Source organism: Tachypleus tridentatus, chromosome 7 (genome assembly GCF_004210375.1).
Source record: "Tachypleus tridentatus isolate NWPU-2018 chromosome 7, ASM421037v1, whole genome shotgun sequence".
In the NCBI taxonomy this organism is placed as follows: Eukaryota; Metazoa; Arthropoda; class Merostomata; order Xiphosura; family Limulidae; genus Tachypleus; species Tachypleus tridentatus.
In genome coordinates, this window is record NC_134831.1 from 45,240,440 (window position 1) to 45,255,847 (window position 15,408).

Here is a 15,408-nt window from a genome sequence, read left to right on the forward strand (position 1 = left end):
ATTCGAACCCGCGACCATCAGATTTCGAATCTGGTGCCCTAACTACCATGTCATGCCGGGCCGAAAACTCGCTGCGAAAACGTACTAGTGGCTAACATATATTTGATAATTACATGTAAAATACACGGAAAACAAAATAAAAGGTTTTTTCGTTACTATACCAACCACATACATGTGTAGGAAAGTAACGACAATGGTTCACCAAAAGTTCGCATAAAAAATTGCATTAAAACTGCAAGTCGTGAAAAATCTCAACAAGCGACATCTATAAGCCAAGAGTTCTCTTTAAATCCTTAAGTTTGTAAGCTTATAAATATTACCACTCATTACCAGCGACAATTTAAGAAAGACAAAGTAACAGTACTTGTATAAAACGAAATTTTTTGTTGGTTTAGCGTTTCTGGATAACTGGCATTAATCGGTAACGTAGACCACAACTAGTGATCCAATTTGAATACAACACTACTATTTTTAGACGCTAATTCCGGTCTGACTTGAAGTAATTTTATCTTCTTCTGAACACGTGCATACATTGAAACTGAACATGCAGAAAAACAGCACAAACACAATGGTGTAGCTGTCAGTGAAACAATGTTGGTAGCAGTGAAATAGTAACACAATTAATACCAGTATTTTATCACACTACCAATGCAAAATCAACACAATTAAATTCTGGTATTTCGTGTTACTCTCAGTAACACATGATTGCTTGTTTGTTTACGTTTGAATTTCGCGCAAAGCAACTCGATGACTATCTGCGCTAGCTGTCCCTAGTTTAGCAGTGTAAGACTACAGGGAAGGCAGCTGGTCATCACCACCCACCGCCAACTGTTGGGCTACGCTTTTACCAGCGAATAGTGGGATTGACCGTCATATTATAACGCCCCCACGGCTGAAAAGGCGCGTATGTTTGGCGCGACGGGGATGCGAACCCGCGATCCTCAGATTACGAGTCGCACGCCTTAACCCACCTGGCCACTGATATTTCATGGTTCTAGCAATGAAATATAAACAAAATCAATACCTGTATTTTATGGTACTAGTGGTGATATATCATGGATGAAATACAGATGTTACAAACAATATGATCACAAATTCATTAATCATTATAGGTGAGCAAAGGCTGCACAACGTTCTAAAACTGATCACTGAATCTGATGACAGAAGTGGTGAAACATGATCACAGATTGGATAGCAATCTCGGTGACAGGCAGCACATAACGAACTTTGCTATTTGCAAGATTTTCAACATAATTTTTGTTCTTACAAGACATAAAAGTATACAAAAAAATCTGTTCTACAAAAACCAAAAAGACTATTTTAAAATTCGACACATTATCTTTTAACAGGTTAAAAAGAAAAGAGGTACAGGATATTTTCTTTTTTTTTTTTTTTTTTCGGGAAATAAGATATTGAATGATAAAATAAAATCTTCAATTTAATTTGGTGCAACTTTCGTGAGCAAGATGTAAAATATAAATTTAAGGCTAACTTACATGCACGTGGGCTCTAGGACTCCCTAATTTTGAACTACTAATCTACATTAGCCACTGCAACAATGGCTTTAACTAACTTTTTTACCCAAACAAAAAGGGTCAGCGACAATTTCAGCAACGTGCAAACACCCGAAATTTTTGAAGTGTGTTGAAAAGGCATAGCAGCACGATACAGTAACCAATACATGACGCACGAGCGAATCGAATTGTGTTTAAAAATGTAAAGAGCGACAACATAAATAAAACACTATATAGGTACAAGTAATAACAAATCGTGATATTTCGTTTTTCACTGAATAAACAGTTGAACTTATTCAGTAAAACATAGATTCATTGTTTTTATGGATGTTACCGAGTTCTTCCGGTTCCAAATAACGTACGAGTCACACAAAACAGGATTCCTAATGACGTATGAGTCACACAAACTTTAAACAGAAATATGTCAATATTACAATTAGACCCATTAACTACTACTGGGACTTCCCATGTAACATTACACAGATAATGAATAATTTCACACATCTTGTTTTAGTAAGTGCTTTACAACAAATACTCTGATAGCAAGAAACTTAGACTTAATATGATACAACATGTCAACCTTACTAGTGGTGAATAGTATGAAAAAACACTATTGTGAGGACTAATCCGGTTTAGTTTTACCTTTTTAATCCCATCTTCGCTGCTCTCTGTTGCTACTCCCGACCTTTGGTTACTGGTTTGATACTCCGCAGGAGGCAACGTACCCCACCAAGGATATCCCATGGGAATCCAAGATGGAATCATAGCAGTTGGGGAATTCGAAGTCAAGTTGAAAGGAGTGTAGGTCGTTGCTTGGAGCCTGTGGATGGGGGAAATTGGCTGATAGGTAGATACTGAGGGTGAAGGCTTCTCAGAAAAATGAGGCAGACACTCTGCTCTACCAAGATGCAAAGCCCTTTGCTGAGTAGCAATACAAGAAGTTGAAGTGAAGCTCTTTGGTGTCGTGAAATAAGACCCATTCTCAATAGGAATGACATTATTCAAGTCTGTTACTGGGGTTACAGACGGAGTGTTAAACACTGGGGCAAATTTTATCTTTTCATGTTTAGAGTGTGCCACACTTGTAAATGGTGACGAAGCTGAGGAGCATTGGGGCACGTGGCTGGTGGACAGACTGGCAACAGAAAAATTTGACAACTTCATGTTGGTCCTTGGAGAAAACATTTGGTGATTAGACCCTGTGATCACAGTTTCTGCTGAGTTTGAAAGATCTTCAACTTTTGTTTGACCATTGCCCTTTCTAACCAATTTCTTGGTCAGACGTTCGTTTTCTAAATCTCTGTCAGTTTTCACACCTGTACTTTTTACTATCTGAAATTCAGCATTGGTCAACGAATCTTTCTGAAGAGAATCACAATTGTTCTCAACATGCTGTAGGGGGCGCACAAGGCAGGTTTCTTTGCGAGACTTTACTGAATTTGAATCGGTGCGTGTAAGGCAATGACTTATATCAGACGGTTGGGACTGTGCAGATATTGGTAAGCAAATTTCCGATTCTTGATTTAAGACAGCGCAATTTTCATCATTAGTTTTCAGGTCACTTTGAGGTTTCGTTTCTGTCCGTTTTGATGGTAAAATTCTTTGTTTGAAGATTTTCTTCATAACTTCCTTTTTGTACTTTTTGAAATGAAGAATTAATAAACGTTCCTTTTCTTTCTGTGCAGCCATCATGTCCAAGTACAGGATTTCTTTTCTCAATTTTTCGATTTTATCTTTCACAGCTTGGGTGTCTTTTGCCCATACTGAGGATTCCTTCCAGTCACCATTTTCTACAAAGATTGGATTTTCTTCAAGTAGAATGGGAGTCTCCTTTTCTTCAGTCAGTGGTGATAAACTCTGCTCATTTGTCTCTGGTAACAACTTTTCTATTGAATGAAATTTTATGTCTTTAACAAGTCGCAACTTATTCACAGGTTCCATAGTCGGTTCATTAGAATATTTGTCTTCTTCAGGTTCTTTTTTGTCACTTTCATACAAAGAGTTATCGAACCCGTTTTCCCCATCTTCCAGCAGAAGTGTACGTAAAATTGATTCTTCTTTTGTAACATCTTGCATTATGCAGCTGTCCCCGTTAACCATCTTACTGGCTTCGTTTTGGAGTAATGCAGATGTTGGTTCTTTCTTGATGGACAACTCATCAGATCTCAAAGTGTGAGATTCTTGATGCCCCGATTCAAGCAGAGTGAATTGCTTTTGACTGTTTTTAATCTGGAAAGCGCGTTTTGGTGGCTGTCTTACTGGTGCATCAGATGATTCGGACAGTCGTTGGATTTGTGGACGAACTCTCTGTACCAGAGCTCCAGGTTTAGTGGCCGATCCTGTTTCTTTTTCTGTAATTAAAACAAATACTTGAAATGACCTGTCGTATAATTCAATAAATCTTATCCTCATATTAAATGGAATTATTACTTTGTATATTTAACAGAACTGTCACGAAGAATAAGTTAAATATTCGACTGTTAATAATATTTGTTTACCACATAATTTTTACACACGTTATACATTTAACAAAAGTCACTTTTTAATATTTATTTATCGTCAAGCAATAAATGTTACTGTAGATTAATTTCTGATTCTTTAAGTAAATTCATAGTTTCAAGTTAATCGTTCTTAGCGCTATGTTGATTATTGAAGAAGTCAGAAAGGTGGATTACCATAAAAACAGCATCATTTAATTATCATGTGCAAACTAAGAGGAGTTAAAACTACTTAATGCATATTGCATGCCAAAGATTGAATTATTAATATTTGTTGTTAATACACTAAAGAATCTTCTTCACCCTCAATGAACTCAACTATTACCATTTCTAGGCGGTATGGTTAGATCTAATGGACAGTCTCCCTTACATTCAGGCGAATTGGCGTCTGTTTCGTCGAGTGTATCAAAGGAATGGAGACGCCGATATTTCGGCGGTAAACTTGCTATCGGTAGAGAAGAAATAAAAGTACTTAAGTGCATATGTTCGTATTTTTTCGGTAAGTCCAAACGAGCTCTTTTAATACCGTCTTCTTCTATCTCTTGTAATGAGGTTGGAAAACAAATTTCTTGAGATACATTTTCACGACAATATTTTCCTTGAAAACCAAGATGGACATTTCTGTACTTATCATTTGGGAGTTGATAAGATGTTGTTAAACTCTTTGTTGGCTCCGATTCCAGAGACTGATGTGGTGTTATCACAGCCTCTCTTGGCCTTGGGTCTAAGGAACAATGCGACATCATTGATGTCTTCTTTGGCCTTTGGTCCAAGGTGTGATCTGATGTTAAGAGATCTTGTTTTGGCTTTGGATCTCGGGACTGATACGATGCTTCTTGAATCTTCTTTGGATCCGAGTCAAAAGATTCACTAATGATAAAATAAGTTGATAATTATGTCTCATTAATTAAGAGGTAAACTTCTTTTTAAACGTATTAACGATATAATTTGTATTTCAAAATTAAGCTAAATTAAAATGACTTTTATTCGCTCCATGAAGAAATTTTGATATCGAAACTATTATCACGTCACAAATTAAATAATTATATGGTAAGCATACAACCAAATGGCTACAAAACGACATTTCACTACGTTATTCTACCACGTATAAATAACACAGAAATTGAACACGGCAATACGTCACCCCATTCTCTGGGCAGCGTAGTACGTCATATCAGTTTTCTGATGAGTGCAGTATGTTATACCATATCTCTTGATGAGTGTATACTGTGATATTTCACTCCTTTATGTATAATGTAGTTTACCTTGATAAATTTGATAAATATAGTTTAACCCATTTTCTCTAACTATTTTAGAGTATAATGGAGCTTTTTCCAAATAATGTGATTAGACATTCCATTTTCTCTAATTACATAATCTGCAGTAACTTATTACAGACTAGCGTATAGCTGGTCAAAAAAAATGAGGCACGTGTTTTCGTCCCCACCCCATAGTTTACCCTAATCTCACGTTTGATAGCTATATGAAAGAAGTAAATTCTACAAAATCAATCTTCGCCAACAATGAGGTAAAAGCAGTGCAGTGGAGGCAGTCAAAGGCCAGTAAATTCTTTTACGAGCCAATCAAAATTAAGATCATTCATGAAATGAATTTGTGGTGTATCTATAGGATAATTATTGGCAAAAACCAGGTACATTAACATCTTCTAAATATATATACGTACCTACATATATACATTAAGACAGCGCGTTTAATAACACTACGTTCCAAAAAATGAATCTTATGTCATGTTTCTTAGTAACAGAAGAACAACTCAATATTGTTGTTAGTGTATGCACCGAGAGTATAAAATAAAATGTATAAACAAGACTGGAAAAATATTTGTTGTCCTCTTAATTTAGTCTCCGTCGATTATACAGGATTTTTTTTATTATTATTAAAAACGTTGGTGATATAACAGAAAATAGTTTACTTCGGAAACGACCTACGATTAAAACTGAATCCATATTTTACTTTTATGATAAATGTTATGCACTTAGCTCTAGTCTAAGTGATCCCACACTACGCCTTTAACTTTTATTATATTAACACTCGCTGCACTTATAATGTTAAGGCATCTCCTTCTCACGGCCTCCTTGCACCTTTGTCACTAAAAATGTAATGGGCAAACAGTAATCGAACTGATCTATCTGGATAAATGCATTTTGGCTTTTATGCCTCCCTTCCTATTTCGAGAAATCAAACGTGACGTGACACATTGGTTTTTATATAGGTTATGTGATGATATAAATTAACTAAGGGTTGGGAAGACGTGAAAAAACAAACAAAAACTTCTTTCTCAGAGAAACATAAAAAGGAAAAAAACAGACGAAAACGTTAACATCATTCTCGCAAATGGAAAACTTGGATTTATTAAATTAAAAGTTTCATGTACGTTTTATAGTCCGATTGAGATTATTATTATAATGACAAATGTTTAATCAAACCGCACGTTTTCCGTGCCTTTTTTCAAACTAATGGTCGTTTGAAAGTTCCAAGGTTCGAGACGGTTAATAACAGTCAGCGTTTGTAGCCGATTGGTTGCAAATAATCAGTAGTTTTAAATCAGGGTTGGTTAAGTCTGAACTTTGGGATCTCTGGTTAGGCGACGTGTTTACAAGTTTACAATACTGATATTAGTCCATAATTTTGAAATTGTCGCTCAGGGAAAACATTTAGCGCAGCCTACACCCGCAAACACTCTCATCCAACAGTCGGATTAACTGCCAAGCTTATAACACACCCACTGATGAAGGTATTAACCGCAGCGTTACCGTGGCCCGAACACTGGACCTTTTGACATGCAGCCCAACACACAACTCATTGAAGCCACACTCGGCCCTGGTTAAAAGTGACAATACCAAATATCAAAATTTTAAAGAACTTACAGGTAGCATGAACACTTCAGAAGGGTAAAAAAATAAACGAAATATAATTATGTGATGTTTAAATGTCGTAAAATGTAGTAAAGACAGCTTTAATGTTCTTACCTAACAAGAATATTTCAAATACTTCATGTACTTTCATCACTTACGCCAAATTGTGTAAAGTTAAGCAAAGCAGGACCACCACAAAAAAAAGAAGAAATATTTATATACTGTGTATAGAAGCGGACATACTTCATCGACTCAGCTTCGTTGAAATAATCCAGGGTTTTGCAATCAGAAGTATTGAAAGAAGTTATTTTAATTTTATCATACATTGTTTTGTTCATTTCGAAATATTAAAATTTATTTTACGGTTTGGTATTAAATGGCATATATATGGGGCACCGTAATCTTTACAGATTTAGGGTCTATAAAGGTCTAAATCCGACCCTGCTTGCTAGGGACGCTAATGTATTTCTTTTTCTTTTTTTTTCAGATACCGGGCACACGACAGGCAAAACTTTCGACGCCTGTCCTGTGAAAGTGGGTTTTCTCGGGGCACTCCCGTTTCCCCCCACGGCAAAAAACTTAGGCATTGGATTTCTAGATCCCAGGCAACTTTATTGCCAGACCCTGAATCGCGCCGTTTGATTTGATTTGAATTCTATTCATGAATTGTATTCATGTTCACATTTGCTTGACTTCTTCCTTTCGGGACAGGTCTCGGCTTTTTTTTCCGGTGCTGCCTTTGCCTCTACCCAAGACAACATTTAGAGAGACATCCTCCACCCAAAGAGTTAAAAATAATAATAATAATTAATTAAAAAACAAAAAACAAAAAAAAACAACTTATTCCTAATAAGAATTCACGAAAGGGGACGAAGAGGAACCACAACGTTCCTGAACACCCCAGTTGGAGAGAGAACTCTTCTGATTTCTCTCTCTCTAAACTAAACCCCTGCACGTTAGTTTGAGTTTGAGGGACGCTAAGGTTCTGCAATATTGACATAAATTACAGGTCAATGGTATTTTCAGGTAATATAAGCTGAGACATGTCAATGTAAAATATGTACACATTGTTTTAGTATAGATTTTCTTCGTTCGTGGAGTTTATATCCTGTATTGAACTTTAAAACCTCCATCTGCGATATCTTTGAGAAAATAAGAACATTTTATAAGGATTTTTTGTCAATTTTTTTTCATTTTTTGAATAAAGTCTTGTAACGTGAAAGCGACTGTTTAAAAATACAAAATTTTCAGTTGTAAAAAATTAATATTGAGAATGAATTCGAAGTTAACAAGATATCTTATTTTTTACAGTTTTCTCTTATTGGAACTTCGGGCCGCAACTTTTGATTACAAAAATATAATCATTTCTAAGAGAAACCACATTATTATATCTTGAATGTTTGACAGCTTCATAATACACAGATTAAAAATAAATTTGCATGAAACAATCGATAAAACTACCTTATAGAATACGAAATAATGTACGATGAAGATAAAATAATCAGCTTTACAATCGCATGGAAAAATTAAGATATAAAACAGTCTTTATTTGGACTTTGTTTAGTAAAACTTTAAACTACAATTAATTACATACACGTAAAATCATAAAAAATGACCAAGAATAACTTTGGAATATAGTAGAAGTTTTTTTTTGTTTTTTGGTGTGTTTTTTAATTTCGCAATTTTACTTGTATTGATGTTTGTTTTATATTTAATTTCCAACAAAGCTACTCGAGGGCTATCTGTGCTAGCCGTCCCTAATTTAGTAGTGTAAGACTAGAGGGAAGGCAGCTAGTCATCACAACCCACCGCCAACTCTTGGGCTACTCTTACCAACGAATAGTGGGATTGACCGTTACATTATAACGTCCCCACGGCTGGGAGGGCGAGCATGTTTGGCGCGACTCGGGCGCGAACCCGCGACCCTCAGATTACGAAGCGCACGCCTGAACGCGCTAGGCCATGCCAGGCTCAGAGTAGAAGATACTTGGCGTTGAAAAGATTCCAACCGACTTCTTTCATGTTTTTAATATTAATCAATATATTATAACGATACGTATTGTGGTAATTACATGAATATTAATATCGTATTTTTAGAACACTTATATAATTTTATATTTACTCTTAACTTACTTTTATTCTGAAGATTAATAATCTATTATAATAAAAATTATTATCTCACTAAAAATCAATCATTATTACGTAAATTTAGCGCATGTGTATAGCGATCCTGTAAGTTTTGGTTTCGCTCTTAGAAGTACTCACGATTTCGTGCTTGACGCAATAATGCTTTTAAAAAATTAATACATAGAGAAGATAGCCAATCAACTTCCATTATTTAACATGTGGCGTGTACGAGGGCTGTTCAAAAAAAATACGCGGACTGACGTCATAAAACAAAATGTACTTTATTTGGAAGTTACATGTCTGGGACCCCTTCAAAGTACTCTCCTCCCCAACACACACACTTATCCCAACAGTGTTTCAACTTGTTGAAACAGTCCTGGTACGCTTCTTTTGTAATGTCCTCCAGCTCCTTCGTCGCATTTGCCTTAATCTCGGGAATCGTCTCAAATCTTCTTCCTTTCAGGGGTCTTTTGAGTTTGGGGAACAAGAAAAAATCGCAAAGAGCAAGGTCAGATGAGTAGGGGGGGGGGAGAACAGTGATCGAGTGTTTGGCCAAAAACTCACGAGTTCTGAGGCACACATTTCGCAGCAATGCGGTGCATCTTCAATTTTTCGGTCAAAATCTCGTAACAAGATCTAACTGATATCCCACACTCTTCAGCAAGCTTCCTGACAGTCAGACGTCGATTTGCCCGCACCAGGGTGTTGATTTCGTCGACGTGTGGGGTCGTCAGTTGACGTGGAAGGACGTCCAGGACGCTCATCATCTTCAATGGACTGTCGACCATCCTTAAAACGTTCATGCCACTTGAAACATGCCGTACGCTTCATAGCAACATCACCGTAAGCCGTGTTAAGCATAGCAAAATTTTAGTCGCAGATTTTCCAAGTTTAACACAAAATTTCACAGCAAGTCGTTGCTCCTTCAGGTCATTCCTTCTGAAATCCGCCAAACGAAAAAAATCGCACTTCACTTAAAACCGCGTAGCTAATACACAAATGAAGATATCTGCAATCGGGAAATGGCGTCGTAATCAGCTGATCTGTGCGAACCTAGCGACACCAAGTGGATTCCCCTGGAACCAACTGGAGCCGCGCAATTCAAACAGTCCGCGTATTTTTTGAACAGACCTCGTATGTACGTTTCATTATAACAAAACCACTTTGGGTTACCTGCTGTGTCCACCGAAGTGAATCGAAGCACTGATTTTAACGTTGTAAATCCGAAGACTTTACACAATGGATTACCCGTGCTTTGTTCCTTGTACATATCAACACCAGATGTTTTGTTTTTATAAGCCCTCAACTTACTACTGAGCTACCGGGCGACTGACGGCAGGGATATATGTTAATTACACTTTAATAGGAGTAATTATATAATTAAAAATACAGATGTAACGATAAACCGCTCCACTCCAGCCTGCAGCAATAAATGTCGCTTTTATATATTCGTTTTATCATAAAACAATCACTGAATTTAACCTGTTTTGGTTTCTACGTAAAAGCACGAAAAAAGTTCAGATACTGCGCTAATCACATGTACCTTAATATCATATCTGAGCTACAGGACGGAATAGAATGCTGTTAAAATATTTGATGTCTGACTAATATTATTGTAGTAAGGATAACTTGTATTTAGCAAATTGTAATTTCGTTTTTCTAAGTCGAATTGTTGTTTATCTCCAAGGCGCAGGAGCATGCGCAAAGCTACACAATGGACTGTCGCAGAGAATAGAACTCCGGATTTTAGCGCTGTAAGTCTGCAAGCATATTGTACACAGTGATAGACCACGGGCATACAAGTTTTGGTCCAATTAAAATCACCGAATCTCACGTAGTTATGTACGTAAAAGCCTTAATTTGCAAACAAATACAACCTGTGTTCCAGGTCTACTCTATTAAAGAAGAATTGAAAACTCTTTATCACCTTCGTGTTTCAATTATCATAAATAAAAATATTTAAAATATTGTAATATACTGCCGATAGATGGCAAAAGCAACAGAATTAGTTCAGTGATGTCGCTCTCACTCAGCATTTGTTCTTATTAACTCTCGAATTACCGACATGTTTTTTATACCTTGCACTAATAATGGAGTAACATATCGCTTGGTATGGATTTGTTTTGTTCGATTTTGCTTGTTAGAACACTCAGCGTAAAGAAACATACTGGGTGAAATAACTGATTTTTTTTTAATGCAAATTACACAACGATTTTGCATTAATGGGTTTAATTGTAATATCTGTTTTCACTCGCACCTTGTAAATTAACGTGTGACCAACACGATCATCGATCGATTCATAAGCACATTAATTCATACTTAGTTTCGAAAAATGTGTTAAAACATCCGATGAAGTCTCCGGCTTCTATTTAACACTGGATGTTAAATAAAGGGTTTATCTTGACTATCCTTTAAGCAACTGAAGAATTTCTGTTAGCGTGACACAATAACACGAATTTTATAGAGGGCTCTACTTTTTTGTGGACCCGAACGATAATAATAGGGTTGAAAGTCAAATACTACTCGAACAGTTTACTAAAAATTCACAAGATTACGAAATGATAGTGGAGAAGCAGCAGACAACGTAAGCACTCTAAGATAAAACAAGCATACAAATTCTGTTACATTCATATAATCCACGCAACATAAAACCTTAAGATTTTATTTAAGCATAAAGGTTACCAATGGGTCTCGAAACCCAACTTAACTTATAAACCCCTCAGACTGACCTCTGAGCCACCAGGGACAGTTTTTAAGTTTGGTTAGAGTTCGTTTCTTTTTAATCTTGCGCAAAGCTACACGAGGGCTATTTGCGCTAGCCCTCTTACTTTAGCAGTGTAAGACTAGATGGAAGGCAACTAGTCATCACCACCTACAGCCAACGTTTGGGGCTACTCTTTTACCAATGAATAGTGGGATTGATCGAAACGTTATAATGCTCCCACGGCTGAATGTTCGAGTATGTTTGGGAATTCGAGCAGAGCGAGTCTTGGTAATAGTTAAGCACAAAACTACACAATGGACAGTCTGAGCTGAGCCCATCACAAGTATTGAAACATGGATTTTAGCGATGCATGTCCGCAGACAAGACAAGAGAAACCTGGTTAATGTGTTAATAATATTAGAACTTGTTCTTTCAGTTTGTCTAATGTATTCACTGCAATAGCTGTCCGTATTTTAAAATATAGTCTTTGTTAGGAAAGAAAGCTACATTTGACATACAGTAAAGTAAACGAAACGCGTTTATGTCGGATATTCAAACAAAGCTACATAACGGTGTCTATGTTAGCCGTCCCCAATTTTGAATAGACACACTAGAGTGAATGCAGTTTAGTCAACACCATGTACCACCAACTCCTAGGTTATTCTAATCAGCGACACTTAACAGGCACTCAAACAAGTAGCCAAAGTAATAGAATAATGCGATTTGGCTTGTTACCTTAAAATCCGGGGTTAGATAACCCACGGTTGACGTATTAGATAGCACATAGTGTACGCACTACGAAAACCACTATTAATGTTTAAAATAAAATATAAGTTATAACTCTAATACAGAACAATAACGTACTAAATTTTTAAATATATGTTCTAAATTATTTAAGCCCACCCAAAGGCTTAAAATAAAGTTCAGAAGATATATTTCTTAAACCATCCAGCCGAAAATACAGAATAACTCATCATATGATGAGTGTCTGATGACATGTCTCTTTGGGTGAAAAACTAGTCCAAACCATGTTATTATCTACCTTTTATGAATAAACCAAGAATTTTATAAAAGGTATGGTGATAATTATTAGGACATCATAAAAACAACTGAAGAAACAATTATGGGATTAAAAATAAGAGTTGATTTGTTTCCTGAAAGTGAACGATATAATACACTTAAAAAAAAAAGTGTTTTAGCTATCGTTGTTGCCAGGAGAATGAAAATCCATACCTGTAGCTGCTTTTCCTTTCTTTACTACTTGTTTGGTCTTCTGCAAAATATTTACTGTTGCTTTCCATTGGAAATGGATTGAGAAATTCTTGGGTCTGTCCATCTCTTAGAGTTCTATCATGTTTATGAGAATTATGGTTCATTAACTTTTTATCATCAAATGTCTTCTGTTTAAGATCCTGAAAGATATTGCTGTTTTGAACATCAGTTTGATCCCTCAAGTTTCCATAAAGTCCATTCTGTTCATCACTGTCAACAGATTCGCAGGAAAGTTTAAAAGATTCATAGTTGTTTCCTGTTTTGCTTTGGTTCACATTTTTAATTAGAAATGTTTGGTTTTTCTTGAATGAATTGGATGTTTCTTTGTTTAACCCACTACTATTTAAAAACTGTTTTTTTGACTCCAGATAATTGTCGATAGCTTCACTGTCATATTTAATTTTCTTTGGTTCTCGAATGTTTTCCAAGTCTTCAACTTTTTCTAAGCCCATTTCATGTAAGGTTAGTCTTGTAACCACTCTTTTACCAACAGGCACTTGTCTTAACCATTTGGACTTTTTTCTCAATCGTATGGAATGATAAAACTTACTTCTAGTTACCGATTCTTCGTTATGAGAAATTTGTTTGGAACATTCAACTTCTGAAAGATTGACACTTTGACTGGATTTGCGTCTTCCTTTTCGTTTCGTTGGAGGAACTGAATACTCACCACAACCACTGATCTGTGGTTTGACTGTCTCGCTGAAATCAGAGTAGAAGTCCTGAAAATCCCCATGCTCAAAGTTAAATTCATCACAAAATTTTTGAAAAAGATCTTTAACCCAAACATCATTTGGATTAACAAATGACAAATCGTCTTTAAGGTCTAGCGAGTTTAAAAACACGGTGTGAACAAGTTCCTTAACCACATCTCTTACAACAGGCTCAGTATCAGAAGTTATGTTCTTACAGTTATAATCTGTAGGCTTTGGTGAAACAACGAGACCACTTTTTGTGTGGCTGTTGCTCTCTTCTTCTGCTGCTGCTGTCTTGCAATCTTCTATTGGAATGGTTTCTAAAGTCTCACTACTTTCTCGAAATCTTGCGGTTCTCTTCTTGTACCTCTTACAAGTAACTTCAGCTATCACACCATTTTTAATGCTGGCATATACAGACAACGCGGAAACTTTTCTCTTTTTATTTGAAATCTCGGAGTACATCTCTTGATTTTGTTTATTGTTGTATGAGCTGTCAATCTGTTTCTCCCTACGTTTTCTAGTTTTTATATAAGCACCTAAACTATCGGTAGCTTGTTCTTCTGGATTATTTTCCACAATATTCGCAGATATTTTTTCTTCATAAAACATACTTTCGAATTCACTATCAATACTTACTCCTTGTTTCTCCTCAACAGAAGAAAGATCCAATAAATGTTGGTTTTCTTCATCAAGAGAAAAATCGTTGCTTTGGTGTCGTTCATTAGTAACACAGTTTTTATTTGGAAAAGGATCACAATGTAAGTGACTGTTAACATAATTATTTTCACTTGTATTTTGTACACTGCTCTTTTCTTTATTTAGACCATCTACAATACTTTCTCTTCTTGGAGCAGAACTCGGGTGAAGTTTAGGTTTTGATTCGTTCTCTTTTACGTTTTCTATCAAATTTCCTCTAACGGTGCATAGTTCCTGGTAAAAAACTGGACTAGTTGATTGATCAACACGTTCAGTTTCGCATGTTGTTGCTTCAACACCGATTTTGCTTTTATCTGCATTTGTTTGAAAGGGTGAAAACTCTGACAAAACATCATGTTGGTGATATCTATTAGAGCACTGTTCTTTATAAACTACATGAACTTCACAGGAAACAGGCACTTCTTTACTATTGCCAATAGCTGTATTGGTGCATAATACAGATGGTTCAGATTTTTCAGTATAGGTTACTTCTGTCTTTAAGTCATTCGACCTGTGTGTAGTTTCGTTCCTGTGGCCAGCAACAGTGATAGCATCTTCATTTCCCAAAGTTACTCCATTAGCAGGACTTTTCGAGACGTCCAAGTATGGCTTTGGTTCATCTAAAGTCACTTCGTCACCAAGCATTTTCAATTTTCGAGTTTCTAAAAAAGACTGACAGCCAAAAACATCATCCATGGCCCTTAGACCCTCCTTTGTTTGAGTTTCGGTAAGAGATTTGCAGTTGGGAACATCATCCATGATCATTAAATCCTCCTTTGCTTGAGTTTCGGAAAGAGATTTGCAGTTACGAACATCATCCATGATCATTAGATCCTCCTTTGCTTGAGTTTCGGAAAGAGATTTGCAGTTACGAACATCATCCATGATCATTAGATCCTCCTTTGCTTGAGTTTCGGAAAGAGATTTGCAGTTACGAACATCATCCATGATCATTAGATCCTCCTTCGGAAAGAGATTTGCAGTTACGCTTGAGTTTCGAGTTTCGCAAAGAGATTTGCAGTT

General features: G+C 36.2%; 1 protein-coding gene across 1 annotated transcript in view; it reads right to left on the minus strand.

Annotated features, from left to right (window-relative positions):
- LOC143255572 (uncharacterized) overlaps positions 1 to 15,408 on the minus strand; it is a 40,269-nt gene that overhangs the window by 10,962 nt on the left and 13,899 nt on the right. The window contains exons 3-5 of the mRNA XM_076511435.1: positions 12,953 to 15,348; positions 4,338 to 4,882; positions 2,157 to 3,865 (exon numbers count right to left, since the gene is read on the minus strand). Of these exons, the coding sequence (XP_076367550.1) occupies positions 2,157 to 3,865; positions 4,338 to 4,882; positions 12,953 to 15,348 (4,650 nt within the window). The remainder of the gene's footprint in view (positions 1 to 2,156; positions 3,866 to 4,337; positions 4,883 to 12,952; positions 15,349 to 15,408) is intronic.